We start from the raw sequence: 25,944 nt of genomic DNA, 5'->3' as shown, positions 1-25,944 counted from the left end.
CTCCTTCTCCTCTCCTCCTTCTCCTCTCCTCCTCTTCTCTCCTTCTCCTCTCCTCCTCTTCCTCCTCCTCTTTTTCCCTCTCTTCCTCCTCCTCCTCTTCCTTCTCCTCTCCTCCTCCCCCTCCTCTTCCTCCTCCTCTTCCTCCCCCTCCTCTTCCTCTTCCTCCTTCTCCTCTCCTTCTCCTCTCCTTCTCCTCCTCCTCTTTTCCTCTCCTCCTCCCCCTCCTCTTCCTCCTCCTCTTCCTTTTCCTCTCCTCCTCCCCCTCCTCTTCCTCCTCCTCTTTTTCCCTCTCCTCCTCCTCCTCCTCTTCCTCCTCCTCCTCCTCCTCTTCCCTGTCTCTTCCCCCTGGTGCCTAGGACGATGTCTTTCCCAGACTAAGTACTCAGCATGGATGGGCTGTTGCTCACCCACACCCTCTGAGGGCCCAGCAGGTTTCCCTGGGCTCCCTGTTCATGACTCACCCTCTTGCAAGCTTGGGCAAGGGGAGTGAGGGGGAGGAGGAGGAGGAGGAGGAGGAGGTGGAGCTCCCTGAGTTGTGCTGGGCCACCCTGTCCTACTTCATATGTCACCAGGAACTCGAGCCAATACTTCAACCAAAATAGTGGCTGGAATCTGGAGGGACAGCTGGCATTTATTTTTGCATTAGCAGGAGCTGGTGGGAATTAGCACCTGCCTGACCCTGGGATTCAAGGAGCCAGACACCATCACCTGCTGCCTGGGCCTGGAACCCTGAGGGGAGGACAGCCAGCTAGCAGGCCCTGTCCAGGGAGGGGCTCAAGCCGAGCTTTCCCAGGACTGTCTGCGGTTGCGCCCCCCTTTCTGATCACTGCTTTACTCTATGGTCCTTCAGTCTGCTGGCACGGACCTATATTCCTCGGTAGTTTCTGAATTTTTTTTAGATATAGATAAAAACATTTATTAAGCTTTTACTACATTCCAGGACACCATGTGGATAAGTCATGTGACACCCTCCCCAAGCAGATTTTCATATCCTTGTGGGTAGGGATTCTCTGGGTCTTCTGTGTTTTGGGGAGCTCTCTAGAGTGCCTATGACGGTGCTCTGCTCAAAGAAAATAGAAAGTATTCACTCCTGAGAAAGATGGGCATTGCCTCCCCAGATACGGCCTGATGGCTGGGTGAACTCATGCCTGAAGGTTCTAGGCCCAGGCAGTGGGGGACAGTGTCTGGCTCCAGAATTCTTCTGTTTCAGCCTCATGCATTGCTTACCCACACCATGTCCAGGCCATGTACAGGGTCAGAAGGTCTGTGGGGTTCAAGGCTGCCCCAGTCCCAGGCTCTGGAGAGTCTGGGGACCCTAGAGGTACCCAGTGTCCTTTGCAATATTTAGCTTGGGGCTGGGGAGGAATGTGGGACACTGGGAAAATGTAGCTTCTGAGCTCTTCCTGCACGGAGCTGTACAACTGAGTCTGTTCCTAAGGGATTCCCCTTTACTGGAGGAGCCAGAAGGATGGCAGATACCCTGCTCATATACTCAGGTTAAACAGAGACACCGCACTCCTGGGCACTCACAGAACACAGATGTCAAGGTCATTCCTTCAGCCCCCTGGCAACTTCCCCCTTCTCTCATCCCTCCTGGGTTCCTGAGCATTTTATTGACCTTTCTGTTTCTCCTTCTCATATGAGTGCTTTCTATTCTGAATGCCCCACAGGGCCATTTCTTCCCTGTGAACCATCCCTCACCCCCACCCAAACCCCTAACTCTGGCCTGGGGTAGGGAAGGTGCTTGGGGTTTGCTCACCGACTTGCCGATGGCGCTCCCGTAGCTCTCGGGGGTCAGGGGGCCGGTATGTGTCCCTGTAGTGGTGGGCCACAGCCATGTCCTCGAGGCGGTAGTGCTGAGGTGGGGGAGGCGTGGGGTGGGGCAGCCCATTGGGTTGATGGCTCAGCCCATTGTTGGGGCTGTACCTCTGGGCAGGGCTCAGGGTGCATGGCCGTTTACTGAGGTGTTCGGGGTGCAGTGGGTCTCGGTCTAACCCATTCTCTTTGGTCCTGGCCCAGTGTGGAAAGGAAGTAAATAAACAGACAGAAGCCAAGATGGCAGAAGCAGAGACAGGAACAAGCAGGTGCAGGTCAAGATAAGTGGTATGAAAGAGAACAAATGAGAAAAAGAGAGAGAAAAAGAAGGAGGGAGAAAGAAAAGGATGGGGAGGGAGAAGGAGAAAAGGGAAAGAGGAGGAAGAGGAAGGAGGAGGAGAAAAGGGAGATGAAGAAGAAAAGAAAAAGGAAAAGAAGAGGGGGAGGAGGAAAAAGGGAGATAGAGAAGAAGAAAAGAGGAGGAAAAGAGGAGGAAGGAGGAGAATGAGGATAAAAGGCAGGAGAAGAGGAACAGAGGGGGAAGAAAAGAAGAAGAGGAAGAAGGAGAAGGTGGAGAATAGAGAGGAGAAGAGAAAAGAAAAGGAAGAGAAGAGGAAGATGAGGAGAAAAGGGAGATGGAGAAGAAGAAAAGAGGAGGAGGAAGAATGAGGATGAGGAGAAAAGGGAGATGGAGAAGAGGAGGAAGAGAAGAAGAATGAAGAAGAAAAGGAGAGGAGGGAAGAAGAGAAGGAAGAAGGGAGAAAGAGAAAGAAAGAGAGAGAGGGGGGAAAAAAAGAGATATGTGAATCATCTTCCTGAGCAAACCAGCCTAGCAGCTCTGGTCTGTACCCTAGGCAAGGGGTGGTGGTGATATGCCAGCCTCAACATAGCCCTGCTCCTGGCAGATTGGACTTATGAGACACAGATCTTCATTAAGAAGTGTGACCCTCCATGGGAGGGAGCTGGGATAGGGAGCCACCGTTAACCAGACACCGTCCTGGGCTTCAAGCCGCAGTGTGTGCTACTTGGGGACAGCTGCCTCTGTGACCCTGCAGGGAGGGCTCGGCCCCAGTGACACTCCTCCCAACTCTCCACCACTCAGCTCTCAGGCAGGGAATTCTCAGACCCAGGCCCCTTGAAGGCTCTGGGACTCCTCTCTCCCCTGACACTGGCATTCTGCATACCATCCCAGGTGAGAAAGCCTCAGCACCTAGAGGCTGACCTTGGCTAGGAGAGCCCTATCAGGACCATCCTTTTCCTCCACTTTCTGTCTTTTATCCTTAATTGGCCACATGCCTTTTGCGAAGACTCCTTGGGTGGGGGGGGCAAGAGGGGGTCTTTTAAGCCCTGAAATTGACTTGCTTATAAGGCAGAACTTAAAAAAAAAATAGGGCTTAATCTGGGAGAAACTTTAGAGATTGTCTAGTCTAACTTTTTCATTTCACAAATGAGGAAATTGAGGCCCAGTGAAGGGACTTGCCTAAAGTCACACAGCTAGTAAATGGCAGAGTTGGAATTTGAACTCAGGGCTTTTGTGTTCAACTGAAACCAGGCTATTCTCTCCCTGGTCTTGCGCTCTCTGGAGTGGAAAAGACGACTAACCGACCCACTTTAAAATTCACTCATTCTCTGCCACAATTGGTCTGAGATATACTGTAATCTGGAAAGGTGGGAATAATACTGATAATATTAACCAACATTTATTTAGTGCTTATTATGTGCTGGGCACTGTGCGAAGAGCTCTATAAATATTATATCATTTGGCCCTCACGGCAATCCTGGGAGGTAGGCGCTATTACTATCCCCATTGAACAGATGGGGAAACTGAGACAAAGGTTAAGTGACTTGCCCAAGGTCACACAGCTAGTTAAGTGCCTGATTCCCAAGGCCCAGCACCCTATCCACTGTTCTGCCTTGCTGTCTCTAGATCACAGATATAGGACTGGGACAGACGATTGCTTCATTTTGCAGATGAAAAAACAAAGGCCCAGAGAAATTAAATGATTAGCAAACAACAGAGGCAAGTTTGGAATTCACATCATCTGACTCCAGGACCAGTGTTTTTTTCCACTGAACCACACTACTTCCTCCCTTGAGCTAAAACACAGGCTTAAAAATGTCAAGTTGAGGTGGCTAGTTGGTACCTGGCCTGGACTCAGGAGGACCTGAGTTCAAATCTGGCCTCAGGCACTTAACACTTACTAGTGTGTGACCTTGGGCAAGTCACTTAACCCCAATTGCCCTGCCTCCCCTCCTCCAAAAGAAAATGTCAAATTGAGTGGGAGTAATGACTGCTTCCCCCACCCAGCTCCTTCCTTCCCCTCTTTGGGGAGCTACGGAGGGGAGGCCTTTCCTCACCTGTCTGGCGTTCTCCTCTTGCCGTTTTCATTGACTTCCAGGAGAAGCTCAGAGGAGTCGATGGGAGAAGAAGAGTTGGCATCTAGCAAGAGTTGCTCATGTTGGGCCAGGTACTGGGCTGGGGTCTGCTTGGCCAAGCGGGCACAGTGGAGGAGTTCCCGCTGCAGCAACGGCAGGTTTGCCTGCGGGAGAGAAGAGAGGTTAACTGACTGATGGGGGCGGGGGAGAAGGGGCGGTCTAGCTCTCCCTGTGGGCCACCAGTTCCTTTTCTGAGAAATAAGGGGCTTCAGCCAGATAATCTTTAAACCCCCTTCCACCTCTCTATTTAGAGATCCTAAGAGCCCCTCTATGCCTTCATGCCTTGGTTTCCCCAGAGAAGTTGACGACTACTACCACTATTACTACTACTACTACCACTACTTTTATTACTCATACTATTACTACTACTATCACCATCACTATTAATACCACTACTACTACTACTACCATCACCATCACTACTACTACCACTACTATTACTATCACTATTATTACTATTACCACTATTACAAGTATCACCACCACCACCACTATGACTACCATGACTATTACTACTATTATCACTACCACTCTTAATACCACCGCTTCTGCTACTATTACTACTACCACCACTACTATTATTACTCATACTATTACTACTACTATCATCATCACTATTAATACCACCACTACTATCACAACTGTTACTACTACTACCACCACTACTATTACTACTCATAGTCTTACTACTATTATCACCACACTATATAATACCACTACTACTATTACTACTTTACTACTACCACCACTCCTATTATTACTACTACTACCACTTTTACTACCCATACTATTACTACTATTAATACCACCACTACTACTACTACCACTACTACTACTACTACTATCATCAAATATTTATACAGCACTTACTTTGAGCCAATTACTGTACAATTATTTCACTCGATCCTCACAACAGTAGGCTCTATGGTTATCCCCATTTTACAGATGAGGAAACTGATCATAATTCACCTGAGAGGACAGTCTCAGAGGAACCTCCTTTCACTGCCCGCCCTCCAACCTCTGTATGCCTTTGCTCACATCATTTCCCTAGCCTAGAATAGCACGTGTTATATCCCATTTTGTGACTTATCGAAATCCTTACTACTCTTCTGTCAATCAATAGACATTTGTTAAAAGCCTAGTATGTGTCAAGCATTGGGCTAAGTGCTAGAGATACAAAAAGGGGCAAAAGACAAGCCTATGTCAAATCCCACTTCTTCCAAGAAGCTTATCATAAGATGAAGTCATATGATCTGTGAATTCCTGTGACACTTGTCTGTGCTGCTCATAAAGATTATATAATAGCTGACACTTCTATATCACTTTAAGATTTACTAAGGTTCTTGTATTTATATATATTTATTTATAAATAATATATGTGTGCATATATATTATTCTTATCTGTTCCATCAATACTAGGACAGTATGTCCTGAGACTCTGGGTTAGGATTGATGATCTTATGCCTTTTCTTGCCTGGAACCAGGCCTTCAAGTCACTCCCTGATCATTTAAAATCCATATTGTTGTCACTTAGTTGTATCTGACTCTTTGTGATTCCATTTGGGGTTTTCTTGGCAGAGATACTAGAGTGATTTGCCATGTCCTTCTCCAGCTCATTTTAGAGATAAGAAAATTGAGTCAAACAAGGTTAAGTGACTTGCTCAGGGTCACACAGCCAGTAAGTGTCTGAAGCTGGATTTGAACACAAAAGATGAGGGTCCCTGACTCCACTCCGAGTGCCCTGTGCACTATGGCGCCACCTAGCTTCCCCATAAGCCCCAGTATTACATGAATACAATCTCCTTCCCCTGACAGCTTCTCCTTATGTCTTTTCTTTCTCCTTTAGAATATAAGCTCCTTGAGGGCAGGAACAGTTTTGCTTGCTTGTTTTTTGTATTCCAGGGCTGAGTACATAGCAAGCACTAAAAAAAAAATGCTTTTTAATTAATTAATTGTTATAGATAAGGAAATTGAGGTCCAAAGATACTGAAACAATTTGCCCTTGGTTACTCACTCATTGAACACACATCTTTTATTCATACTATCCTTGTGGACAAGAATAGAGGGACGGGGCCAGAAGTTGATACAGTTAGAACTGGTTAAATGACTAGACTCAAAGTGGAGCCATTAATTGATTGATGATGATGTAGAGAGAGGTCTTTAGTGAAGAGTCACTAAATGCTGGGCGATCGTTATTATGTTAGATGACAGAATCGGAACAGGCTAAAATGATGGGCAAAATGAGCAAAACGAAATCCCATAAAGATGAAAGGAAAGTCTTATACATACATGAAAAAAAAGTCATTTAATTTGTGTGAAAGATATCTAGGAATTATAATAGACTGCAAGTGAATGGGGGTAATTTGGCGGCTGAGAAAGGTTAACGTAGTCCTAGGGTAACTAAGTGGTGCCATAGGGGACATAGTGGACCCAGGAAGACTCCTCTTCATGAGTTCCAATCTGGCTCAGATATTTCGTAGCTGTGTGACTCTGGGCAAGTCACTCCATCCTGGTTCCCTCAGTTTCCTCATCTGTAAAATGAGCTGAAGAAGGGAATGGCAAACCACCCTAGCATCTTTACCAAGAAAAGCCCAGATAGGGTCATGGAGAGTTGGATACGACTGAACAATCACAAAAAGTCCTAGGCTGCATTGAGAGTGGCCTAATGTTTAGAATGACTTGATTAGTCTGAGCCTCTGTTAGGAAGGGCATTGCAAGTTGGAGCTTGTCCAGAGGACAACCAGCATGGTGAATGGACTGGAGATCATTTCACTTGAAGAATGACTGAAGGAACTGAGGGCATTTAGCCAAGAGAAAAAAAGACATTGAGAGGTGGGTGAATGAGAGCTTTCTTTTCAAGTATTTAAAGGACTTTCGTATAGAAGATGAATTCAGACTTATCCTGTGTAGCTGTAGAGGGCAGATCCAAGAACAATGGGTGACAGTAGAATGTAAGAAGGGACTGCTCTTTTTGTTCATGTCTCTCCAGTGCATGGTAGGCACTTAATTTGTGTGGATTTATTTGAATTTGTGTAGTTGAGAGGCTGGTTTTAGCTCCAAGGAAGGAAAAACTTCCTACTGATGAGAACTATCCAAAAAGTGAACTGTCCTAGGAGATTTCCTCTTTATTAGAAGATTACAAGGAGAGGGCAGAGGACCGCTTATTGGAAACCTATAGCAGGAATTCCTGTTTAGGCATGGATTGGGCAACGTGGCCAACTGAGATGCTGCATTGCTTATGGTCTCCAATACAGGGCTTCACATTAGTAAGTACTTAATAAAGACATAACTAAAGGGGGCAAGCCCTTGCCTCTGGGTGCCAAAACTTGGGGGATGCTGGAAATACTTTCAAGAGCATAAAAACCCATTGAGCTCAGTATCTAGTTAGCATGAACAAGTAGGTAATTATTCTTTTAGCAGTTTCTCCCCACCCCCCTCCACTAATGCCATCGTGGATCTATATCTCAAGTGATCTCCTCTTTGGCCTATGCCCATTCCCCCTCCCCCACTGTCTTGCAGTGTCTTTGGATTTCCACTTCCAACTAAACTGAGTGGTTTTTCATTGCTTGCCCCCCATGCAAAAATTGCTAGTTCTAGGGACGGCTAGGTGGCACAGTGAATAGAGCACTGGCCCTGGAATCAGGAGGACCTGAGTTCAAATCCAGCCTCAGACACTTAACACAAAAACTAGCCATATGACGTTGGGCAAATCACTTAACCCCAACTGCCCTCCAAAAAGCAAAAAAAAAAAATTGCTAGTTCTAGTCCTGGTGTCTAATAAATATATGAATAGTGGAGTGACCTCTTCTTCTAAGGAGAACTAGATGGGCTTCTCTAGTGGCTGAGGGGTAAGGAAAGCTCTCCCCCAGTGTAGGGGAGAGGCCAGAGCAATTCTTGGTTTCCAGAGTTGTTTCGGGAAGAAGTGAGAGCTGCTAGCATTGCCCTAGCTGATAAAGCTGCCCTGGTGGTTCCTACCTTTTGCCTCAATATTACAGGACCCCCTTGGGCTCTTCTGAGTGCCTTCTACCAAAGCTAGGGGGATACTCAAGTGAAGAATTATTGACATGGGGTTGTGCCCACAACACAGAGAATTCAGGCCTACCACCCAAGGATAATCTTCTCTCTACCTCCGGTCCATGTTTCCCAAGACCTCTTGAGCTCCTCCCCAACCCCTACCCCAAAGGCGACAGAAATCTCTGAGCTATGTCTCTCCCTGCTGGGTCATCAAATGGTCTTCCCAGGGTACCTCCTTCCAGGACCTCCACCAATCTAGGCTCTGGGGAAGGCTTGAGCAGAAAAAAAATCTCTAGGGTAGGTGAGCTGGGTCTGGGAAGGACGCCATGTAGAAGAGTCAGTGGCTTTTAAGTATTTGTAAATAAATACATTCCCCCAGCCCCCAGTCAGCCTTTTAACTTTCTCATGGACTTCCAAAGCTGCTCCTCTTCCCCGCCTCCCCATCACAGCATCCAGCCCGGAGACGATTAAGCGGCAGAATGCATTTGTGTCAAGCTGCTCTCCCCGGCTGTCCTGTTTTTCTATTTAGATAGCTGAACGCCAGCCAAACCTCCGTCTGTTGAACACGTTAAGAGTGTGAGCGGAGGAAATGTGGTGCTGGAGGTTTGAAGGCTACAAACATCCTCCCATCCCTCTCCCCCATCTCCTCTTCTCCTAACCAGCCTCTCTTCTGCCACTAAAGAGGAGGAGGAATAATATTAATAATAATTAAAAGAGGGAGAGAGAGTATGGGAAACAAACCGGGCCGGCTGGTTGCAGTTAGGATAATGGAAAGCATCTGGATCCCTGGCTGGAAACAGCTGGAACCAGGGTGCCAACATGAAGCAAGGGGAATAGTGTAAAGTGATTTCCCTGGCTCCAGAAAGGCCAAACTCTATTCAACAATGTGTTAATGAGGCAGTTTCTGAAAAAGGATGGGCCAAGCAACCTAAAACCAGGGGAAGGGAACCCAGGGGCAGCAGGGGGAAGGGAAGAGAGGGGAAGGATATGAAATCCAAGGCCAGGACTGGGCTTCGGGTCAGAAGGCAACCATGTCTGCCTGGAGATCCCCAGGGTCCCCTCGGCAGGGAAGTGAAAAACCCTCTTTTCCTGGCAGGGGCAGGCTGGTGAATTGGCCTGGGAGTCTGCCCTTCAGACCCTGTCCATGGCAAGAGGAGCCTCTGATGAGAGAAGCTGAGAAGTCATTTAATGCCTGGAAACAAGGGTTCTAGGTTGGCAGCAGAAAGAGGGAGGTCTGCCCAAATGAAGTCATCCACCCATATGGAGGGGACTTAGCTATGATGGCAGGGACCAGGATCCTAGAAACAGCCCAATGGCTAACAGGCAGTTACTTTACAAACAGGCTCTGAAAAAGCAACTGGGAAACATTTTGTGGTGGTGGTGGTGGTGGTTTGTTTTGTCTTTGCCCAACCTGGCTGGACCCCCACAGAACCACATGTGATGAAAGAAAGTCTCATTCTTTCTGTTCCCTTGGTGCACGTCATAACACCTAACTGGTGATTTCTGGACAAGGTCAAGACAGAAAGGCCAAGTTAGCCCAGCTAGCTCTGTCTGGAAGAAAACCAAAGACAAACAAGCTACAGTGTGACATCATTATGCCATTTTTACAGATGGGGAAATTAAGGCACAGAAGCATGAAGGACTTTGCCTCCAATCCTATATAGCAGTAGCGTAAGCATCCGTCAAGTCAACAGACTTGAAATCACCTACGGTGGGTTATGAAACACCTACTGTGGGCCAGACGCTGTGCTAAACACTGGAGAGAGGGTTGGCGCTAGGTTGGCACGTTGCCCCTTCCCCTACCCAACCCTGGGTTCTTTCCTGCAGAGCTCTTGCCTCTTCAGCAGCCTAGGTGGGTTTCTCTAACTTGTTTCCTGTACAAAGAGGACTGAATTTGGTGGTGGCCTTCCAGGGGGACCTGGAGCATTTTCTGAGGTCCTGCTGAGAGTGGGCTGGGAAGCCATGGGAAGTCCTGACCGATGAGAGCGGGGGGGTGGGGAGGTCAGAAAAAAGAGAAAGAATAATAAAGATGCAAAAGATTGTTTTCCCTTCCTCTATTCCTCTGATAAACAAGGGCAGCTGAAGCCAGACCCAGAACATCTGCTGTAAATATTTGATCTGACAGAAATGCTAGCGCGTTGTGTGTCCCCAAAGATGGGGAGGAGGCAGACTCAGCATTAAGTTAAAAGAAGAAAAGGAGAAAAGGGAAGGGTTTTAATGAATTGCAAATGATTACCAGATGGGCCTAAACCCTCACTTTATTGCAAACAGCTCCAGCTTTGCCTTTGGCTTGTGAGTGTGAGCAAGGCAGTGAGTGGGTGTGTGTGCAGGAAGGAGAAAAAACGAGGGAGGAACCCAGCGCGTGTGCAAAACAGAACCATAGCAAGCGGTGGTGGAGACCAGCCCTTTGAGGGAGAAAAGTGTGGGTGAGGAGCTTCCCCGAAAACAAAAAAGGGGTGATGGGGTGCCCTGGGATGGAACCCTGGACAGGTTCCATGGTAGATAAATTCTGGAAAGCATAACTCTCCTATACATCTCAAGCTTAAACCAGTGTCTCCTTAAGACCACCTAGAAGGTCCTATTGAATGTGGGTGGAGCCAAAGCAAATTTGGAAGGCCAGATGGAATGCTGAGGCTTCTAGAATTCTGAAAACTCCTTACCTCTTTAGTATAGCTAATGGGACCCTGGCACAGAGAATGAGGCAGGACCTTCCCTCGGGCCAGACCAAGAGAGGACAGAAAATGGGAAATGGATGGAGTTAGAAGATCCAGGCTCTCTTCTGCCTAATACCTTGTGTGTCTTCTGGGGAAGGGAACAAGCATTTATTAAGTGCCTACTGCGTGCCAGGAATTGTTCTGAGAACTTTCCAAATATGATCTTACTGAGAAGGCAAGCAATTTGATGAACATTATACACTGGCAGAACATATATAATCTATATCAAATCACTTGCCTTCTCAAAGAGGGAGAGGAGGGAGGGAGAAGATTTGGAACTCAAATTTAAAAAAATGAAAGTTAAAATTTGTTGTTTATATGTCATTGAGAAAAACGTTCTTAAAAGAGTAGGAAAAGAAAAAATAAAGAAAAAACCCAATTATTATCACATTTGATTCTCACAACAATCCTCAGGAGATAGATGCTGTTTTTAATCCTCATTTTACAGTTGAGGAAACTGAGGCAGACAGAGGTTAAGTGACTTGTCCGGCCAGGATCACACTGGCTAAGGCAAAGTGCTTCTCTCTGGGTCCCAGGGAGATGGATCCAGGGGTGGGGTAAGGCCCCCTCCAGATCTACATCCAAAGGTTCTAGGAATTCTAAAAAGTCTGGAGTATACATCGGATATAGGAGCTGAATGTTGGACAAAACCTTCTTGGGGAAATGGCAGTGACTGGGTCTGAACTGGGTGGAACCCACAAAAAAAGATGTTCAGTAGTTCTCACCGGTTTGGAACTGGCTTGAAGCAACTATTATTAGAACAGACCATGACCTAGAACTACAGGAGTCTCCTAACTGGTCTTCCTGCCTCAAGGTCTTTCCCCACTCCAATCCATCCTCCATTCAACACCCAAAGGGATTTTCCTGAAGTTCAGCTCTGACCATGTCATATTCTCTGCCCACTCCCCACAATGAAATGCAGCATCCAGTAATTACCTGCTTACCTTTAGGAGCAAGTATAAAGTTATTGGTTTGGCATTTAAAGCTTTTTACAAGATTCTCCCTTGAAATCTTCTGGCTTTTTTCCCATTCCAGTCCTCTGCCATGATCACCATTTTTGAATTAATTAATTGTGATGTCACGGCCCTCTTTGAGAATGAAGGAAGAAGAAGCAGAAGAAGGAAGAGGAGAAGGAGGAGGAGGAGGAGAAAAAAGAGAAGGAGAAGAAAAGGGAGAAGAAAAAGGAGGAGAAGAAAATGATGAAGATGAAAAAGAAAAGGAGGAGAAGAAAAAGGAGGAGGAGAATTAAAAGAAAAAGGAGGAGAAGGAGAAGAAAAAGAAAAAAGGAGGAGAAGAAAAAGGAGAAGGAGGAGAAGGGAGGAGAAGAAAAAGAAAAAAGAAGGAGAAGAAAAAGGAGAAGGAGAAGGGAGGAGAAGAAGAAAAAGAAAAAAGGAGGAGAAGAAAAAGGAGAAGGAGAAGAAAAGGGAGAAGAAAAAGAAGGAGGAGGAGAAGAAAAAGGAGGAGACCACCGCCAACGATGAAGCTTTTCACAACCCAGTCCTTCCCTAGTCCTTCCCTAGTTCTTCCCTCTTCCGTATCCCTCCCTTCCACACACTCTAGGGTCCAACAGCCCTGGCCTGTTTGCTGCTCCTCATGGCCATGGTCCAGCTCTCATGCCATGACTTTGCACTGCCTGTCTCCCATGCCTGTAATGCTCTCTCCCTCCCCATCCTGGTCTTATAGAATCCCTGGCTTCCTTCAGGATGGAGCTCCAATGCCACTTTCTGTAGGAGGCCTTTCTCAGTCCCCCTCCCATTTGCTAGCGCCTTCCTCTCCAAGATCATCTTCCTTGCTTGGTCTAGCCACGTTTATGTATATATTTCCCCAAATAGAACACGGGGATTGGGTTTTTTCTCATCACTATCACTTAGCCCAGTTCCCAGGCTAACATAGTAAGCACTTAAATAATGCTCATGGAGTAATTTAATTTTCCCAGTGACCTCTACTCTGTTAAAGGACAAATGATACTGAAAGGCCATCAGAACTTTGTGAGCAATTGACACTTCAGAGGAAACGGATAATGAATCATATCTGTCCTCCTGGCAGAGGAGACTCTAGGTGTGGAATGAGGGCTTCATGCTTCATGATGTGTGCATGTTGCATGAGGAGTCCTTGGAAAGTAAGAGTGACACAAGAAATAAAAACAAAGTAAGCACATCAATAAAGCATGCATACTACATATACACATACATATAGGTACACAATGCGAGACACATATATGCAATGCCACACATATACATAAGTATATATAGTTTTGTACATACATGTACAATATACATACACACACATACAGAGAGAGAGAGTATTGAGGTGGAAGAGGAAATCTCATCCTTCCCAGGACTCTAGCAAACAAGGGTAATTCGAGGGGTTCTTACCTTCAGGAAGGGAATGACAAATGGACGCAGAGGAAAATTGGTGGCTTCTTGGAGTTTGGAATGGAACTCCTCAATTGTCAGGGTTGAATTCTGGAGGAAAAAGGAAACAAGGGACACAATTCAATTCCACCAAAGGTACCCATGTCGTTGGCATCACATTAACTTCTCTTGGTAACCCGAGATGGAAGGTGCCATCCTCTATCTTGTGAAAGAGATGGGCTGACGAATCCCTAGCGGCACCGTCTTCGGTAGGGGGCCTTTCTTGGTACCTTCCATCCCCCCTTCTGCTTGGGCCTCCCCCTCTCAGGTCACCCTCCTGCTTGGTAGAAGTAGCTTGCCTAAGGTCTTGCAATTAGTTCTTGGGGTTGGAATCCTTCTCCTCGTTTCTTTTCCTTGTACCCTGCCACCTCCCAGGGCCAGCTTCTTTACTTTGGGAATAATTTACAACTCGGCTCCAGGAGTCAGGTATGAGGTCAGCCACTGTGAGCAATGGCTTAGATTGCTTTCCAGAAATGGAAAAAAGAAAATGGCACCTTTCTTGCTCCTGTGGAGAGCCTCCCTGTGCTGTCTGACCACATGGTCTCATTGCCAGATGGGGTCAAATGGGTACATCCTCCAAAGGTGTCTCCTAAGCTGAGAGGGAGGTGGGACTAGAATTCCTATAGTCAAGAGACAGGGACATGAAGCATGCTATTCACTGGTCAGTCTGGCTAAAGATGGCTTTGGTCACAATCCCCAAGTGGGATGGGAGGGAGGCTGCTCATTATCTCATCTCCCTCGTTAGGCTGTCCAGAAAACTCAAGCAGGTTTGCATGGGTGTCTTTTCCTTCCCTAATTTCTGCCCAGGCTCCAAGAAACCACAGAGGTATCTTATAGATGCCAGACCATTCCAACTCTACACTCACATCTTATTCTTTGGTGGAAGGAAAGAGATTCGTGAACTGGGTGCTTGGGCTGCTCTGGTAAACAGAGTCAGGCAAAGAGGGGATGGGCTCAAAAATCATTCTGTTGGGGATCCCTGCACTTGGAAGTCTGATGACCTGGGTCAAGTCTTGGCCACTCACTCCCTGTGTGACCGTGGCTAAGTTACTTCTCATCTTGACCTCATTTCCTCATTGGTAAAGTGAGCAGGGAGGACAAGGCAATAGCTAAGGTCCCTTCAAGCCCTAAGGTTTTGGGATTCTGTTTCTATGACGTATCAAATGACTGGTATTGTTTATCCCAAAGAGAAGGCAGAGGAGAGACAAAGGAATACGATGATATAAAGGATTCTGATACAGAGTGTTATTCTCTTTTTTTTCATCAAAGGCAAAACAAGGGGAAAAATAACACTCATATATATGTAGTGTCTTAAAGCAAAGTACTTAACACATATGTGATCTCATTTGAGACAATCATGCCAGTAGGTCTTATCATTCCCATTTTATAGATGAAGAAATTGAGGCTCAGAGAAATTGAATGTTCACACAACTACTTAGTGTTTGAGGAGGAATTGGAACCCATGTCTCCCAGAGCCCAAATTCAGTGCTCGATCTACTAAAGCACTGAGATTTATGTTAAGTGAGAATTAGGGAGAGTTTCCTTGAGAAACAGGAAGAGAATTATGGACAGACACTGAAATTTCCTTGTAAGACACTTCAGACATAGGATATATTTAAATTTTCTGGGATGTTTCTGTTAGAAGGTGAGGTCATGGATTAGATGACCTCCTCAGATCCTTCTATAACATTGAAAAAAGAGCTGGAGAAGCAGGGAGGGTCACTCTGGGTGTAGTTTAAGAGAGAATGGTTGCTTTCAATAGCATAGCAGTAGGTGGGTAAGTGGAAGTGATTCCTTGGCAGAATGAAACCAGGGAACCACTAATTCCAGGAGGGACCACCGAGCCACCCCATCTCCTTGGGGGATTAGGCTGGGATCTCAGAGCTCCTGGGATTACAGGGCAAGGAGTGGGCCTTGGCTGGTACCCATGCCCCTGATGCCAGCGACCCTTGGCACAGATCTGAGTATGGAATTAGGTAGATGATCTTCCCCCAACAAAAAAAAACCACCTGTCCCTGAAATGTGAGCCAAAGCTTACCACCAGCCCCAGCACCAAGGTGCGGACCCGTTCCCCAATCTCAGGGGAGATGTCATTCCCAAACTGCTGCAGGGTGGTAAGGAAGCGCTTGAGTTTGCTGAGCTGTCGTGCGCCGCAGGCTGGCGGGAGCTGCTGGTTGGACAGTGAGGCTGTGGAAGAGGTGGCTGGGCCATTGCTGAACCCGTTGGGGGTCGACGGGGCTCCGTTGATCGCAGTTGGTGAATGACTACTTCCATTCATCACTGCAAGGGAAAAAGTGGCCCAAGAAGTCAGTTGGGGCTGGGTTTGGGGGGTGGAGGGGTGGAGGTAAGGATGCAGGGATGTCATGATAAATGAGGATGAGAAGTCAGTTTTCCTGAACTCAGGTCATTTCAACACCCATTTATTGAGTATCTATTATGTGCAAAGCAGTGGGTTTCTTCTCTTAAATGTTTTATAAAATAGAAATTCTAAGTTCCATCATTTGAAGAGTGTTCTGCTGTAAGCATTCAAGGTCCCCATCATATGGGATAACTTATGGGTCCTTGGGCTATCTCTCTTCCGTTCCATGCCCATGACGATAGTCACAGTCCCCTACTTGAGTCTCTGCCACCAGAAGATCAGGACCTCTAGGTAAATCTTGAGGATTTAACTGATACATCTTCCAGTCATTTGCTTCTCCGACCCCTCTCTCCACCACACCTTCCTCTCGGTGGTTTGCCAGGATTCCCAGTGTGGAAGAGAGACCAGTCATTTCATGAGTCCTCTTCTGTCAACTCTAGGATGCTACAACACCTTCCCTGCCACCTACAGTGAATATAAGGCTTCAGGAAAAGGAGAGAAGCTTCAACATAAAAAGATGGGGTACCCCAATCCTAAAATAAACACAAAGATGTTCCTATTCTCTCCTGTACATCTCGGCAATAGGGGCAATGTTGAATGAATTAATTATGAATAATCGTTAACAATGTAATTAATGATAATTAGCAACCCAAACTTCACATTCACTAAGTACATTAAGGTTTACAAAGCAGTTTTAATTTTACAGGTAGTAGGATCTTTCCCTGGCACCAGGACATTACTACGTTCCATAACCTTTCTCTGAAACCTGTTGACTACAGACAGGGAACTCAGGTGTTCGTAAATGTTTGAGCTAAGATCACATGAGTGAAGGCTACATACTCCCCGTCTCAGTCTGCAGAAAAGAAACCTCAAAACGCGTTGCATTCAAAGTCAGGAAATGTGGCTTTGAATCCCAACTCTGATGCTTACCAGCTGTGTGACCATGGGCAATATTCATCTAAGCCTCAATTTCCTTATCTGTAAAATGGGAGGGTAATAATACCTGTACTTCTGAACTCACACAGAGCCTATCTGCAAATCTCCACAGAAGCCTGACATCTCTCCAGAAATGTGTGTAATTACTGATGGAGAAACAATAGGCAAGAAAGTGCCGGAAGTGAGGGGGGATCTTTGCTTATGCAGGAAAACTACGCTCTGCATGTGCTTTCATTTTGTGGTGGGTCCTACCATGCTTACGATTCTTCTGTTGCTGGATTGTTCACGTGTTTAGGCACTCAATAAATGTCTGCAATGTTGATGAAAGGAGATCATATATACACAGCACTCTGGTAAGTAGAAAAGCATTAGACAAATATATGATGGGATGGATGATTGGTGATGGTGACAAAACATGCAGGAGGGGAAAGAGGGGCTTCTCTAGGTGTGGGGACTATATAATTAGCCAGGGACCAATGAAAGATCCAACTCAAGTTTTCAGCTCATGTTGCTAGGTGACCCCTTCCTCCCATCTCCCTGCCAGTAGCCACTTTCCCAGAGGTTCTGCTACCTTGAACTCAGATCCTTGGGCCTAATAGGTTAAATTCCAATCTCATGAGCTTTCTATCTACCATCACTGGGGTGGGTTGGGATGAGGTGCACTCTCGAGGGATCTGGGTAGATCCTAGCTCTCCTCCATAACAGGAGCTGTTTTCTATACCTCCAACATCTTCCCTTCCACTCTCAATTCCTATCCATCGCTCTGAGCCCAATTCAGATGCCGCTTCCACAACGAAGCCTTCCATGGTTCCCTCAGCTGGGACCTCACACAGCACTGTATTTTACAGTCCTCTAATGCACAGATCGCACAATGCGTACCAGAGTTATCTGCTCTCTCCTGACAGAACGCAAGCAGCCTAACAGTTCCTGGACCACAGTACGCATTTCGTAGATGCTTGTAGGGTGTAGATTCCCTCAAAAGACAGTAAACTTCATGAGGAAATGACTAACTTATTTAAGCAATGTCACTCCAGAAACACCTAGCAATGCTGCATTGCACACAGTAGACACATAATACATGCCTGTGGAATAGAAGATATTCCTAGGGTGAGAGGTGGCATCACATAACCTCTCATCCCTTTCAGGCCTTTTCCTCTTTAACAGTAAGTGATTCCATGCTCTTCAGCCTACTGTCTTCACCTGACTTTCTCACCCCCAACTAGCCTCGGAGTCCCCAGGCTAGCAAAGCACTGGCCCCAGCAGCCACCAGGCACGCCAGATCAAACCAAGAATCAGAAATGGAAGGAATGCCATGGAGAGTAAGAGGGAGGACAGTGGCTGGGACCTTGAAGTCCTGGCCATAGCTCTCTATGGGGAGAGCTTGGCTAGCAGGAGCTGCACAGTTCAGCGCACTGTGGTCAGAGACTGGACCATTGCTTGGGGAATCCCACAGTCTCCTAGTGAGGCCTGAAGTGGATGCTTCCAGGAGATATTTCTCTGGAAAGAGAAAGGCCTTCAGAGGATAAGCAGCTCTGTCTGAGCACACAATGACCCTCACCCACCCGCACCTCACCCACCCACCCCTCACCTCAGCCCCAGTCAGCATGCAGAGAACACAGTCTGAAAGCACCTGCCTGCTCATTAGCGGTCACATGCCTTCCAATCTCAAGGCCACAAGGACATCAGAATATATTCTGATGCTTATTACTGGCTGAGAGACTGCATGTTGCAGTAGACAGAGTGGGTGGCCTTGGAATCAGGGAGGTGTGGGTTCATACCTGACCTCTGACACACACCAGTTAGGTAATCATAAACATATCACTTCATGTGTCTGATCCCCAAGCACCTCCTGAAAGCTTAGCTGCTGAGCTTCAAACAATGGTGAAATCACCCATTTTTGACAGTGTGCTCATGTGTGCCCACAATGCCGTTTCCAGTGTGTCTGCTAAGGATAGTTTTTCCCCTTAGAAGTCAACGTTGAGAGAATTTAGTCTCTGGCCCTCAAAGTAAGCCCCTTTTCATTCTGGTGTAACTGCAGAGTTAGGCTCACCCTAGGAGCTAATAAGTGTCCTTTCAACAATGATGGTGACTGAGGGGTAGCAAGGTCTGATAAAGAAACAGACACCATACCTAGCTTCATCTACCTCCTCTGGGCCTTCGAAGAATCCATACCATAGTTGGCCTCTAAAGAATTATATTTTCGGGGCGGCCAGGCGGCGCAGTGAGTAAGAGCGCCAGCCCCAGCTTCGGGAGACTGGGGATCCGTTCTGGCCTCAGATACTTGGCACCCACACAAAATAACTGACCGTGTAACCTTGAGCAAGTTACTTAACCCCAACTGCTTAAAAAAAAAAAGAATTACGTTTTCCCCACATCCACCGAGGGTAGGCAGGGGACAGACAGGTCCACAGTGGGTCAGTGCACTGAAGTCACAATTCCTGAGCACCTCTCTCTTCCTTAAAACACTGTTGGTTTATTTACCACCTTACCATCTAAGATGAGACAACTAACTTTCTTCTTCTGCCCCATGAAAACTGCATCATTCATTTGGCCCAGGGATCCTGACTTTTGGGGGCTGTGTCCCTTTATTTTCTGATCTGCGCTCTGTCCCTTAATGTATAAGGAAGCTCTTTCTGTAGGAATAGCACCATTAGGAGAGGAAGGGCCCTGAACCCACACAACCTGGCCATTCAGGTGGTACAAATACTTGAGGCACCTAGATGTGTAGTGGATAGAAAGGTGGCCTTGGAATCAGGAAGACCTAAGTTCAAATCCTGCTGAATCCCTGTGTGAATCACTGTGTAAGGCTGGGTTACTGGAATCAGGGTGTATATGCATGGATGTGCCTGGGTGTTCATGAACCAGGCATATGGCATGAACAGGGCCTAACTTGGGATCACCGGACCCTAATGTCATCAATTCTAAAACTTTCAATTTACAGATGGTGAAACTGAGACCCAGAGATGTTAAGTGATTTTCTCAGTGACACATGGCTATTAAGTATTTATGGGGGGAGAGATTGGAACCTGGGGGGGGGGGCAGCTGCCTTCCTACCTTACATTAATCCTCAAATGATATTTCCCAGAGGGCCAGGGAGCATCTATTTTTGACACTCTGATGCTGACATGCTGCCAAGCCCACGTCCAGGGGTGCTGGTGAGTCTACCAGATTCCCGACAGCCCCAACCAATCTTTTGGTCTGGATTGATCACTTCTTTGAGCGGGGCCAATTACAGAGGTCACCAACCCACTGTCAAAAGGCCCACGTTCTGTTTCCCAACTTATTAGCTGTGTGACACTGGGCAAACCATCTCCCTATTTCTGGACCCGTTTCCTCGATTTCAGAATGTGCATATTGGACAAGGTGATCTTAACGGTTCTTGCCAATTTCCAAGATCTATGATTCCATGTCTGATGCAGGGAAGGGTTGGGCTCTTGCAATACTGCAGAGTGTTGTTGGGGTGGGTGAAAGACCCCAGCCTATCCCCTGCTCTGAACCTCAGGACTGACATGGGTCAGCATCATTCTGTGATTTGACTTGAGCTGTTGACTGTCCAGTCAGCTGCAACCCCAGGCTAGGGCCAATTGACCATCAGCCAGGACTGCCAATGCCTCCTGGCAGGAGAGGGAGGTGTGGGACTGATTGTCAGGGCTATTCTAGAACAGGGGTTCTTAACCCTTTTTTGTGTCATGGCCTCCTCAGAATAATGTTTTTAAGTAATTGAAAGAAATAATTGAATTTTAGTTGCAGGTTAAGTGAAAATAAAGGTATAGTTCTTTCCTCCCTCCAACTTCATGAACCTTGTGAAATTTGTCCATAGACCCTTTGGGAGTCTGTGGACCCCAGATTAAGAACCTTTGTTCTAGAACCCTGTAGAGTGTGGGACCATTAATGGTTTCAATTAGCTGGACCCTATTACTACCACCACCACCACCCCCTTTTTTGGACCTGGTTTTTGATATCATTGATGTGTTGGAAACTTCCCCTACCAATGAAGATTGGTACCTGCTCAGTTAGAGCTGCCTGGGGGCACCTAGTGATTAAAAATGTCTAATTGAGGATCAGTCAATAAACATTAGTTAAATGCCTACTATGTTCCAGGCATTGTGCTAGAGGGCAAAAAGAGGCAAAAGAAAGTCCTGTCCTCAAGGTATTACCATCTGATGGGGGAGAAAAGGAGAAAATATGTACAAACGAGCTGCATATGGGAAGGACAGGAAGCAGAGAGGGGAGGGCACTGGGGAGATTGAATGACCTGCCCATGGTGACATAGCCAGGAAGCGTCAGATGTGGAATTTGAACTCAGGTGTCCCTGATTTTGAGACAGACTCTTTTTCTACTTCCCCCCTTTCCCCCAGCTGCCTTTCTCTATTGCTTGCTTTCCAGGGGTTTTCTGTCCCAAGTCAGGTGTGCCTGGCTTGAATGATACCTGAACAGTCTCATATGTATTGTCTCTATAGCACTGTGGTGATGTGTTTATACGTTAAAAGCAATTAGGTCTTAACATGTCTTGGAAGAAGCAGAGGGGTTAAATTAACGATGCAGTTGGCTCTTAGTTTGGGGTTAGGGTGATTCGAAGACATAGGAATTAGTCAGGTCAAGTAGAAAGAACTTGGAATCTGGAGGCCTAGGTTCTAATCTCCACTCTTCCATGAATCTTGGATAAGTCTTTCCACTCTTTCTGGTCCTTGGTCCCCTTCTCTGTAAAAGGAGGGGGGGGCTTGATTAAATAGTCTTGGAGTGTGGGAGACCCCTTCTGGCTCTGACATTCTACCCAGCTATGGATCAGTTCTCTCAAGCAATATGGCGGCTCTCTAGGATACTTAACTCACTAGTTAAGGAGGGATTATTTTTTATCAAGAGTTTCATTCCAGTTCTAGGGTCACAGTAAATGAAAGGAAGAAAAAGCCCATTAGACCAGCTCTGCTCCTTCACGTCCCTCTCCAAGGTTTTGTCCAGAGTGGTTTTTAAATAGACTTAGAAGATCCTTTACCGATAAACTAATTATCTCTCCCTGTATCTGTCTTCAGTCTATAACCTGCTAGAAACACAGACATGCATACATGTGTTGCACACACACACACACACACACACACACACAGAGGCAAGACCAACAACTGTGAGGGCTCAGCTAATATATACTCATCCATGGCCAAGGGAGACATCACCAGAGAGGAACGGAGTTCCCACTGCTTTGCTCAGCTGCTAATTCTGAGAAGGGAGGCCGTCGCTGTGTCCAGACTGGTCTGTCCCCTCCCGGAAGGCTCCCTCCCGTCCCTCGGCTCCTCGGGCGCTGTCCTCTGGATGGCCCAAGGACAGGAGCCGTCTGCTACCTTGGGGCTCTCTCCCTCCCTTCTGCTCGCTTACTAACCTTGCCCGCCGTGTTTGGGTCGTCCTGGAAGCCAGCAGCCCTGCCTCTCCCGTGCTTGCTCAGGATCGCTCCCGCTTGTACTCGCTCTCTCGCCCGTTCTAGCTGCGGGGTAACATCAGCAACTTGCTAAAGAGACGCCGAAAATAACCACATGGCCACAACTGCTTTTATTCCAGTGACAGGTGTGTTACTAAGTTAAACTGCACACATGTCCCCTGGCTGAAAGGCGGTGCATCCTGGTGACTCTCCCAATACCACCCGTGCCTGGCGTCCAGTCTAAGGGGGGCAGATTGGGAGTGGGGCAGCCCCACGAGGTGCCCGCTCAGTGAGCTCTGCTAAGCTGAAGGCTTCTGTCGACCCTCGCCATCCACCCTGTCACGCTCCTCCCTGGCTGGGGGTATGAGAGCATTTTCAAGGAGTTCCGAGGGAGGAGAGGCTGGCCCCATTCACTCACAAACATCCCTTCCCTCTCTGCCACAGAGACCGAAGAAAAGAGCGTACACATCCAGAAAGCCAAAGGGGACCAAGAGAAGAACTACCCTTCCCCCTCACCCCCGATGCCAGTGACTTTGCCTTGCCCTACTGTTCTCTCCCCTGCTCATTCCTGAAGGGCCGAGGATCAGAATTTAGCCTCTGTAGGCCTCTGCCCAGTTGGATGGCCAGTTAAGACCACTCCCTAGGCTCCTGGGAAGGTGCTTTGGATGGGGATGGAAGGATTGGGTGAGGGTAGGTCAGAGGGATTCTTCCTTTGATCTTCTTTGGCAGAAGCATGTCCCACTCAGGTCTCCCTCAACCCCTTCTCCGTGGGATTAGTTTTTATTATTTTACTTACAAAGACAGACCATAGACCACTTCAAGCAGCCGTGAAAGCGGCCAGGGGGTAGAAACGTGGGAGGCCCATCTTCTCGATCTGTAAGCAAAATTAAAAAAAAAAAAAAGGAAACAACAACAACAACAAAAAAACATGCTGTCAGGAAAGGTTGGGAGAGGCGGGTTGGGGGTGGGGGCTTACTGTGCCTGATGGGGACAGAGCCGACACTTCCCTGCCCTCCCCTCCCCCAGACAGCATTTTGGGAATATGGAGGAGAATCACAGGTGTCTTTGTCTGTGAGGATGGGGGCCGTGCCTGGCTGCTGGCCACTTGTGGGTCTGAGCCTTCACATGAGGTACAATGCCCTGGGAGGAATGGGGGAAGAGGAAACTGGGTCTCTGAAATGCTCTGCAAAAGTTAAAAATAATTTTATTTTTTCCCTCTAGTGAGACCCCTAGTAATAGATACCCCTACATTACCTGCCCCACAGACATTTCTCTTAAAATCAGGTTAATTTTTTTCAAACTGTGCCCTGGAATTGGGATTTGTGAGTCCCATTCAGGGCTAAGACAATACAGACTGCAAATTGCTAAAAGAATGGGAGGAGAGTTATGTTGACATTTGGATGATGGGGAGGGAGGGGGATTTAAGAGAGAATTTTAGAAAACATTTATTATGAATGGAAGAAGGACCAAAGAAAGAAGGTAACTTCTGGGTAAAATGCCCTGGCACACAGGTGCTGTGATTTCCCTGGCACAGGGGACTCCCATTGGGGAAAATCTCTCTGCCAATGGCAGGCCACCTTCTCTGCAACTGCTTGTCCATTTTGGGACATGGACAATGTGGGAATTTGTCTTGTTTGACTATACACATTTTGTCACGAGTTTCTTTTTCTTTTCAATGGGAGGGGAGGAAGAGAAGATAAATGTTTGTCATTGAACAATAAATTTAAATCAAAATAAAGTAAAATTATCACTTAAAACCCCCAAACTATAGTATTAGAGAGTTACCTAGAACAACGAGAGGTCAAATTAGTTTTCTGAGGCCACATAACTAGTCTTTGTTAAAGCTCTGAACCTTAGTTTTCCTGGTTCCCAGGTTAGCTCTCAATCCATTACATTGGCTCTTTCCTGGTACACAGTAGGCATTTAACGAATGCTTGAGTGATTGATCAGAAGACTAAGATCACGAGAAGAGCAGTTCTATTGGAGGCCACCTCTCCTTCCTTCTGGGCCATCCTTCGTTCACCCATGTCCAGCCCTACTGACTCAGTGCCCCAGTTCCTCTTGACCCTGTCTTTCCCCCTCTCCTCTGTCACCCTCCCCCGCAAAGCTACCTGTCACACTGTAATTCAAAGGGGGAGGCACTGGACCGAGCTGCCTTCATGGCTTCACCACATTCCTTCTGCTACCCCTCTTGTAGTCTGGCTTCGGAACCCTCCACTCTGAGCCGCCTCTCTCAAAGGTCACCGATGACTTTCTGATTGCTAAATCTGACAGTCCTCAGCCTTGACCTTTTCATTGACCGCCCCCTCCTCCTGGATACTCTTTCAGCCCTGGGCTGCCATGACTGTTCTTTCTCCCCTGGGCTTTCCCTTTATTTCTGACTGCTCCTTCTCAGCCCCCTTTCTTTGTTCCATTCCTGTCTCAGAAATATGGGCGTTCCCCCAATGCTATCTCCCTCTCTTCTCCCCTGAAACTCTCTCACTTAGAGCTCTGATCTACTCCCATGGAACCAATCATCATTGGCACTATAATTCATTCAGCCTCCACTTAAAGATCTTAAAAGAACTTGGATGTCTGCACCCAGTAGGCACTCGACTAACACAGAGGCACCTAGGCAGTGCTATGGAGAGAATTCTAAGACTAGAATCAGGAAGACTCACTGAGATCAAATCTAGCCTCAGACATTTACTAGTTGTGTGACCCAGGGCAAGTCACTTAACCCGTTTGCCTCAGTTCCTTATCTGTAAAATGGAGCTAATAACAGCACCTGCCTATAGATGCAGCCTGAGTTTTGCCTTTGAACTTCATCTGAGCATTTTCAACTGCCTTCTGGATATCTTCACCTGGGTGCAATCCTATTTCACATTCAATATCGCCCAGACGAAACTCTTCCAATTCCCCCAACCTTCCTCTTTCCAACTTCCCTCCGTCATCTTCTATAGCTGATGGGTTGCCAAGACCTGTCAATTCTGCCTCTACCGTATTTCTTACATCTGTCCCCTTTTGTCCTGTTACACAGCTACTATACCTAAACTACAGGGACAGCCCCCTAAGGCACTGGGTCATTGTTGTTCTGTCATTTCAGTTGTGTCCAAGTCTTCATGACCCCATTTAGCATTCTCTTGGCAAAGCTACAGGAGTGAAATGACTTGCCCAGGGTCATAGAGCCAGTAAGGGTATGAGGTTGGATTTGAACTCAGATCTTCCAGTACTCTATCCACTGAACCACATAGCTGCCCCTCATTGGATTATGCTCCTGCTCAGAAATCTTCAGTGGCTCCCTACTGCCTCCTGGATTGTCTGGTTCAGCTTTGAAACGCTCCCACCTACTTTTCTAGCTTTCTTTTAGGTTACTACCATTCATATATATATATATATATATATATATATGTGAGTGGTAGTAACATAATATATATATGTACATATAGCCCAGTACAACTGACCTAATAGCTATTCTCCAAACCCAATCCTTTCCCCAGTCCCTGGGGGCTGGGGACTCCTTCCTCAACCCTGACCTTCAGAATTCTTCCCCTCCTTCAAGGTTTGGCTCATGTGCAACATCTTGGCGAAGCTTTCTCTAAACCCTCCAGTTGAAAGTATTGCCCCCTGCATCAAATTCTCCTAGAGCACTTGGGATTTGTCCTTTGATCCCATCACTCCATACTCTGTATCATACTTAACTGTGTACACTGGGTCTTTCTCTCTGTCTCTGTCTCTCTGTCTCTCTCCTCTCTCTGTCTCTCTCTCTCTGTCTCTCTGTCTCTGTCTCTCTCTGTCTCTCTCTCTCTGTCTCTCTCTCTGTCTCTCTCTCTCTGTCTCTCTCTCTCTCTGTCTCTCTCTCTCTCACTG

At 46.9% G+C, this 25,944-nt stretch overlaps 1 protein-coding gene across 5 annotated transcripts in view; it reads right to left on the bottom strand.

Annotated features, from left to right (window-relative positions):
* CBFA2T3 (CBFA2/RUNX1 partner transcriptional co-repressor 3) overlaps window positions 1-25,944 on the bottom strand; it is a 130,202-nt gene that overhangs the window by 15,299 nt on the left and 88,959 nt on the right. For 2 of the 5 annotated variants that reach the window (XM_069085547.1, XM_069085548.1), the window contains exons 3-8: window positions 22,892-22,969; window positions 22,060-22,161; window positions 15,432-15,673; window positions 13,355-13,444; window positions 4,174-4,355; window positions 1,760-2,010 (exon numbers count right to left, since the gene is read on the bottom strand). In XM_069085547.1, coding sequence (XP_068941648.1) covers window positions 1,760-2,010; window positions 4,174-4,355; window positions 13,355-13,444; window positions 15,432-15,673; window positions 22,060-22,161; window positions 22,892-22,969 — 945 coding nt within the window. Of the gene's footprint in view, window positions 1-1,759; window positions 2,011-4,173; window positions 4,356-13,354; window positions 13,445-15,431; window positions 15,674-22,059; window positions 22,186-22,891; window positions 22,970-25,944 lie in introns of all 5 variants that reach the window. The other 3 variants (XM_069085552.1, XM_069085549.1, XM_069085550.1) reach the window with 3 other exon arrangements.

Source organism: Petaurus breviceps, unplaced genomic scaffold (genome assembly GCF_028583685.1).
Source record: "Petaurus breviceps papuanus isolate PSGF00001 unplaced genomic scaffold, PetGlider_PUasm1.0 176, whole genome shotgun sequence".
Lineage (NCBI taxonomy): Eukaryota > Metazoa > Chordata > Mammalia > Diprotodontia > Petauridae > Petaurus > Petaurus breviceps.
Note: the sequence above shows the minus strand (reverse complement) of the source record. Positions and strands in the feature narration are given on the sequence as shown.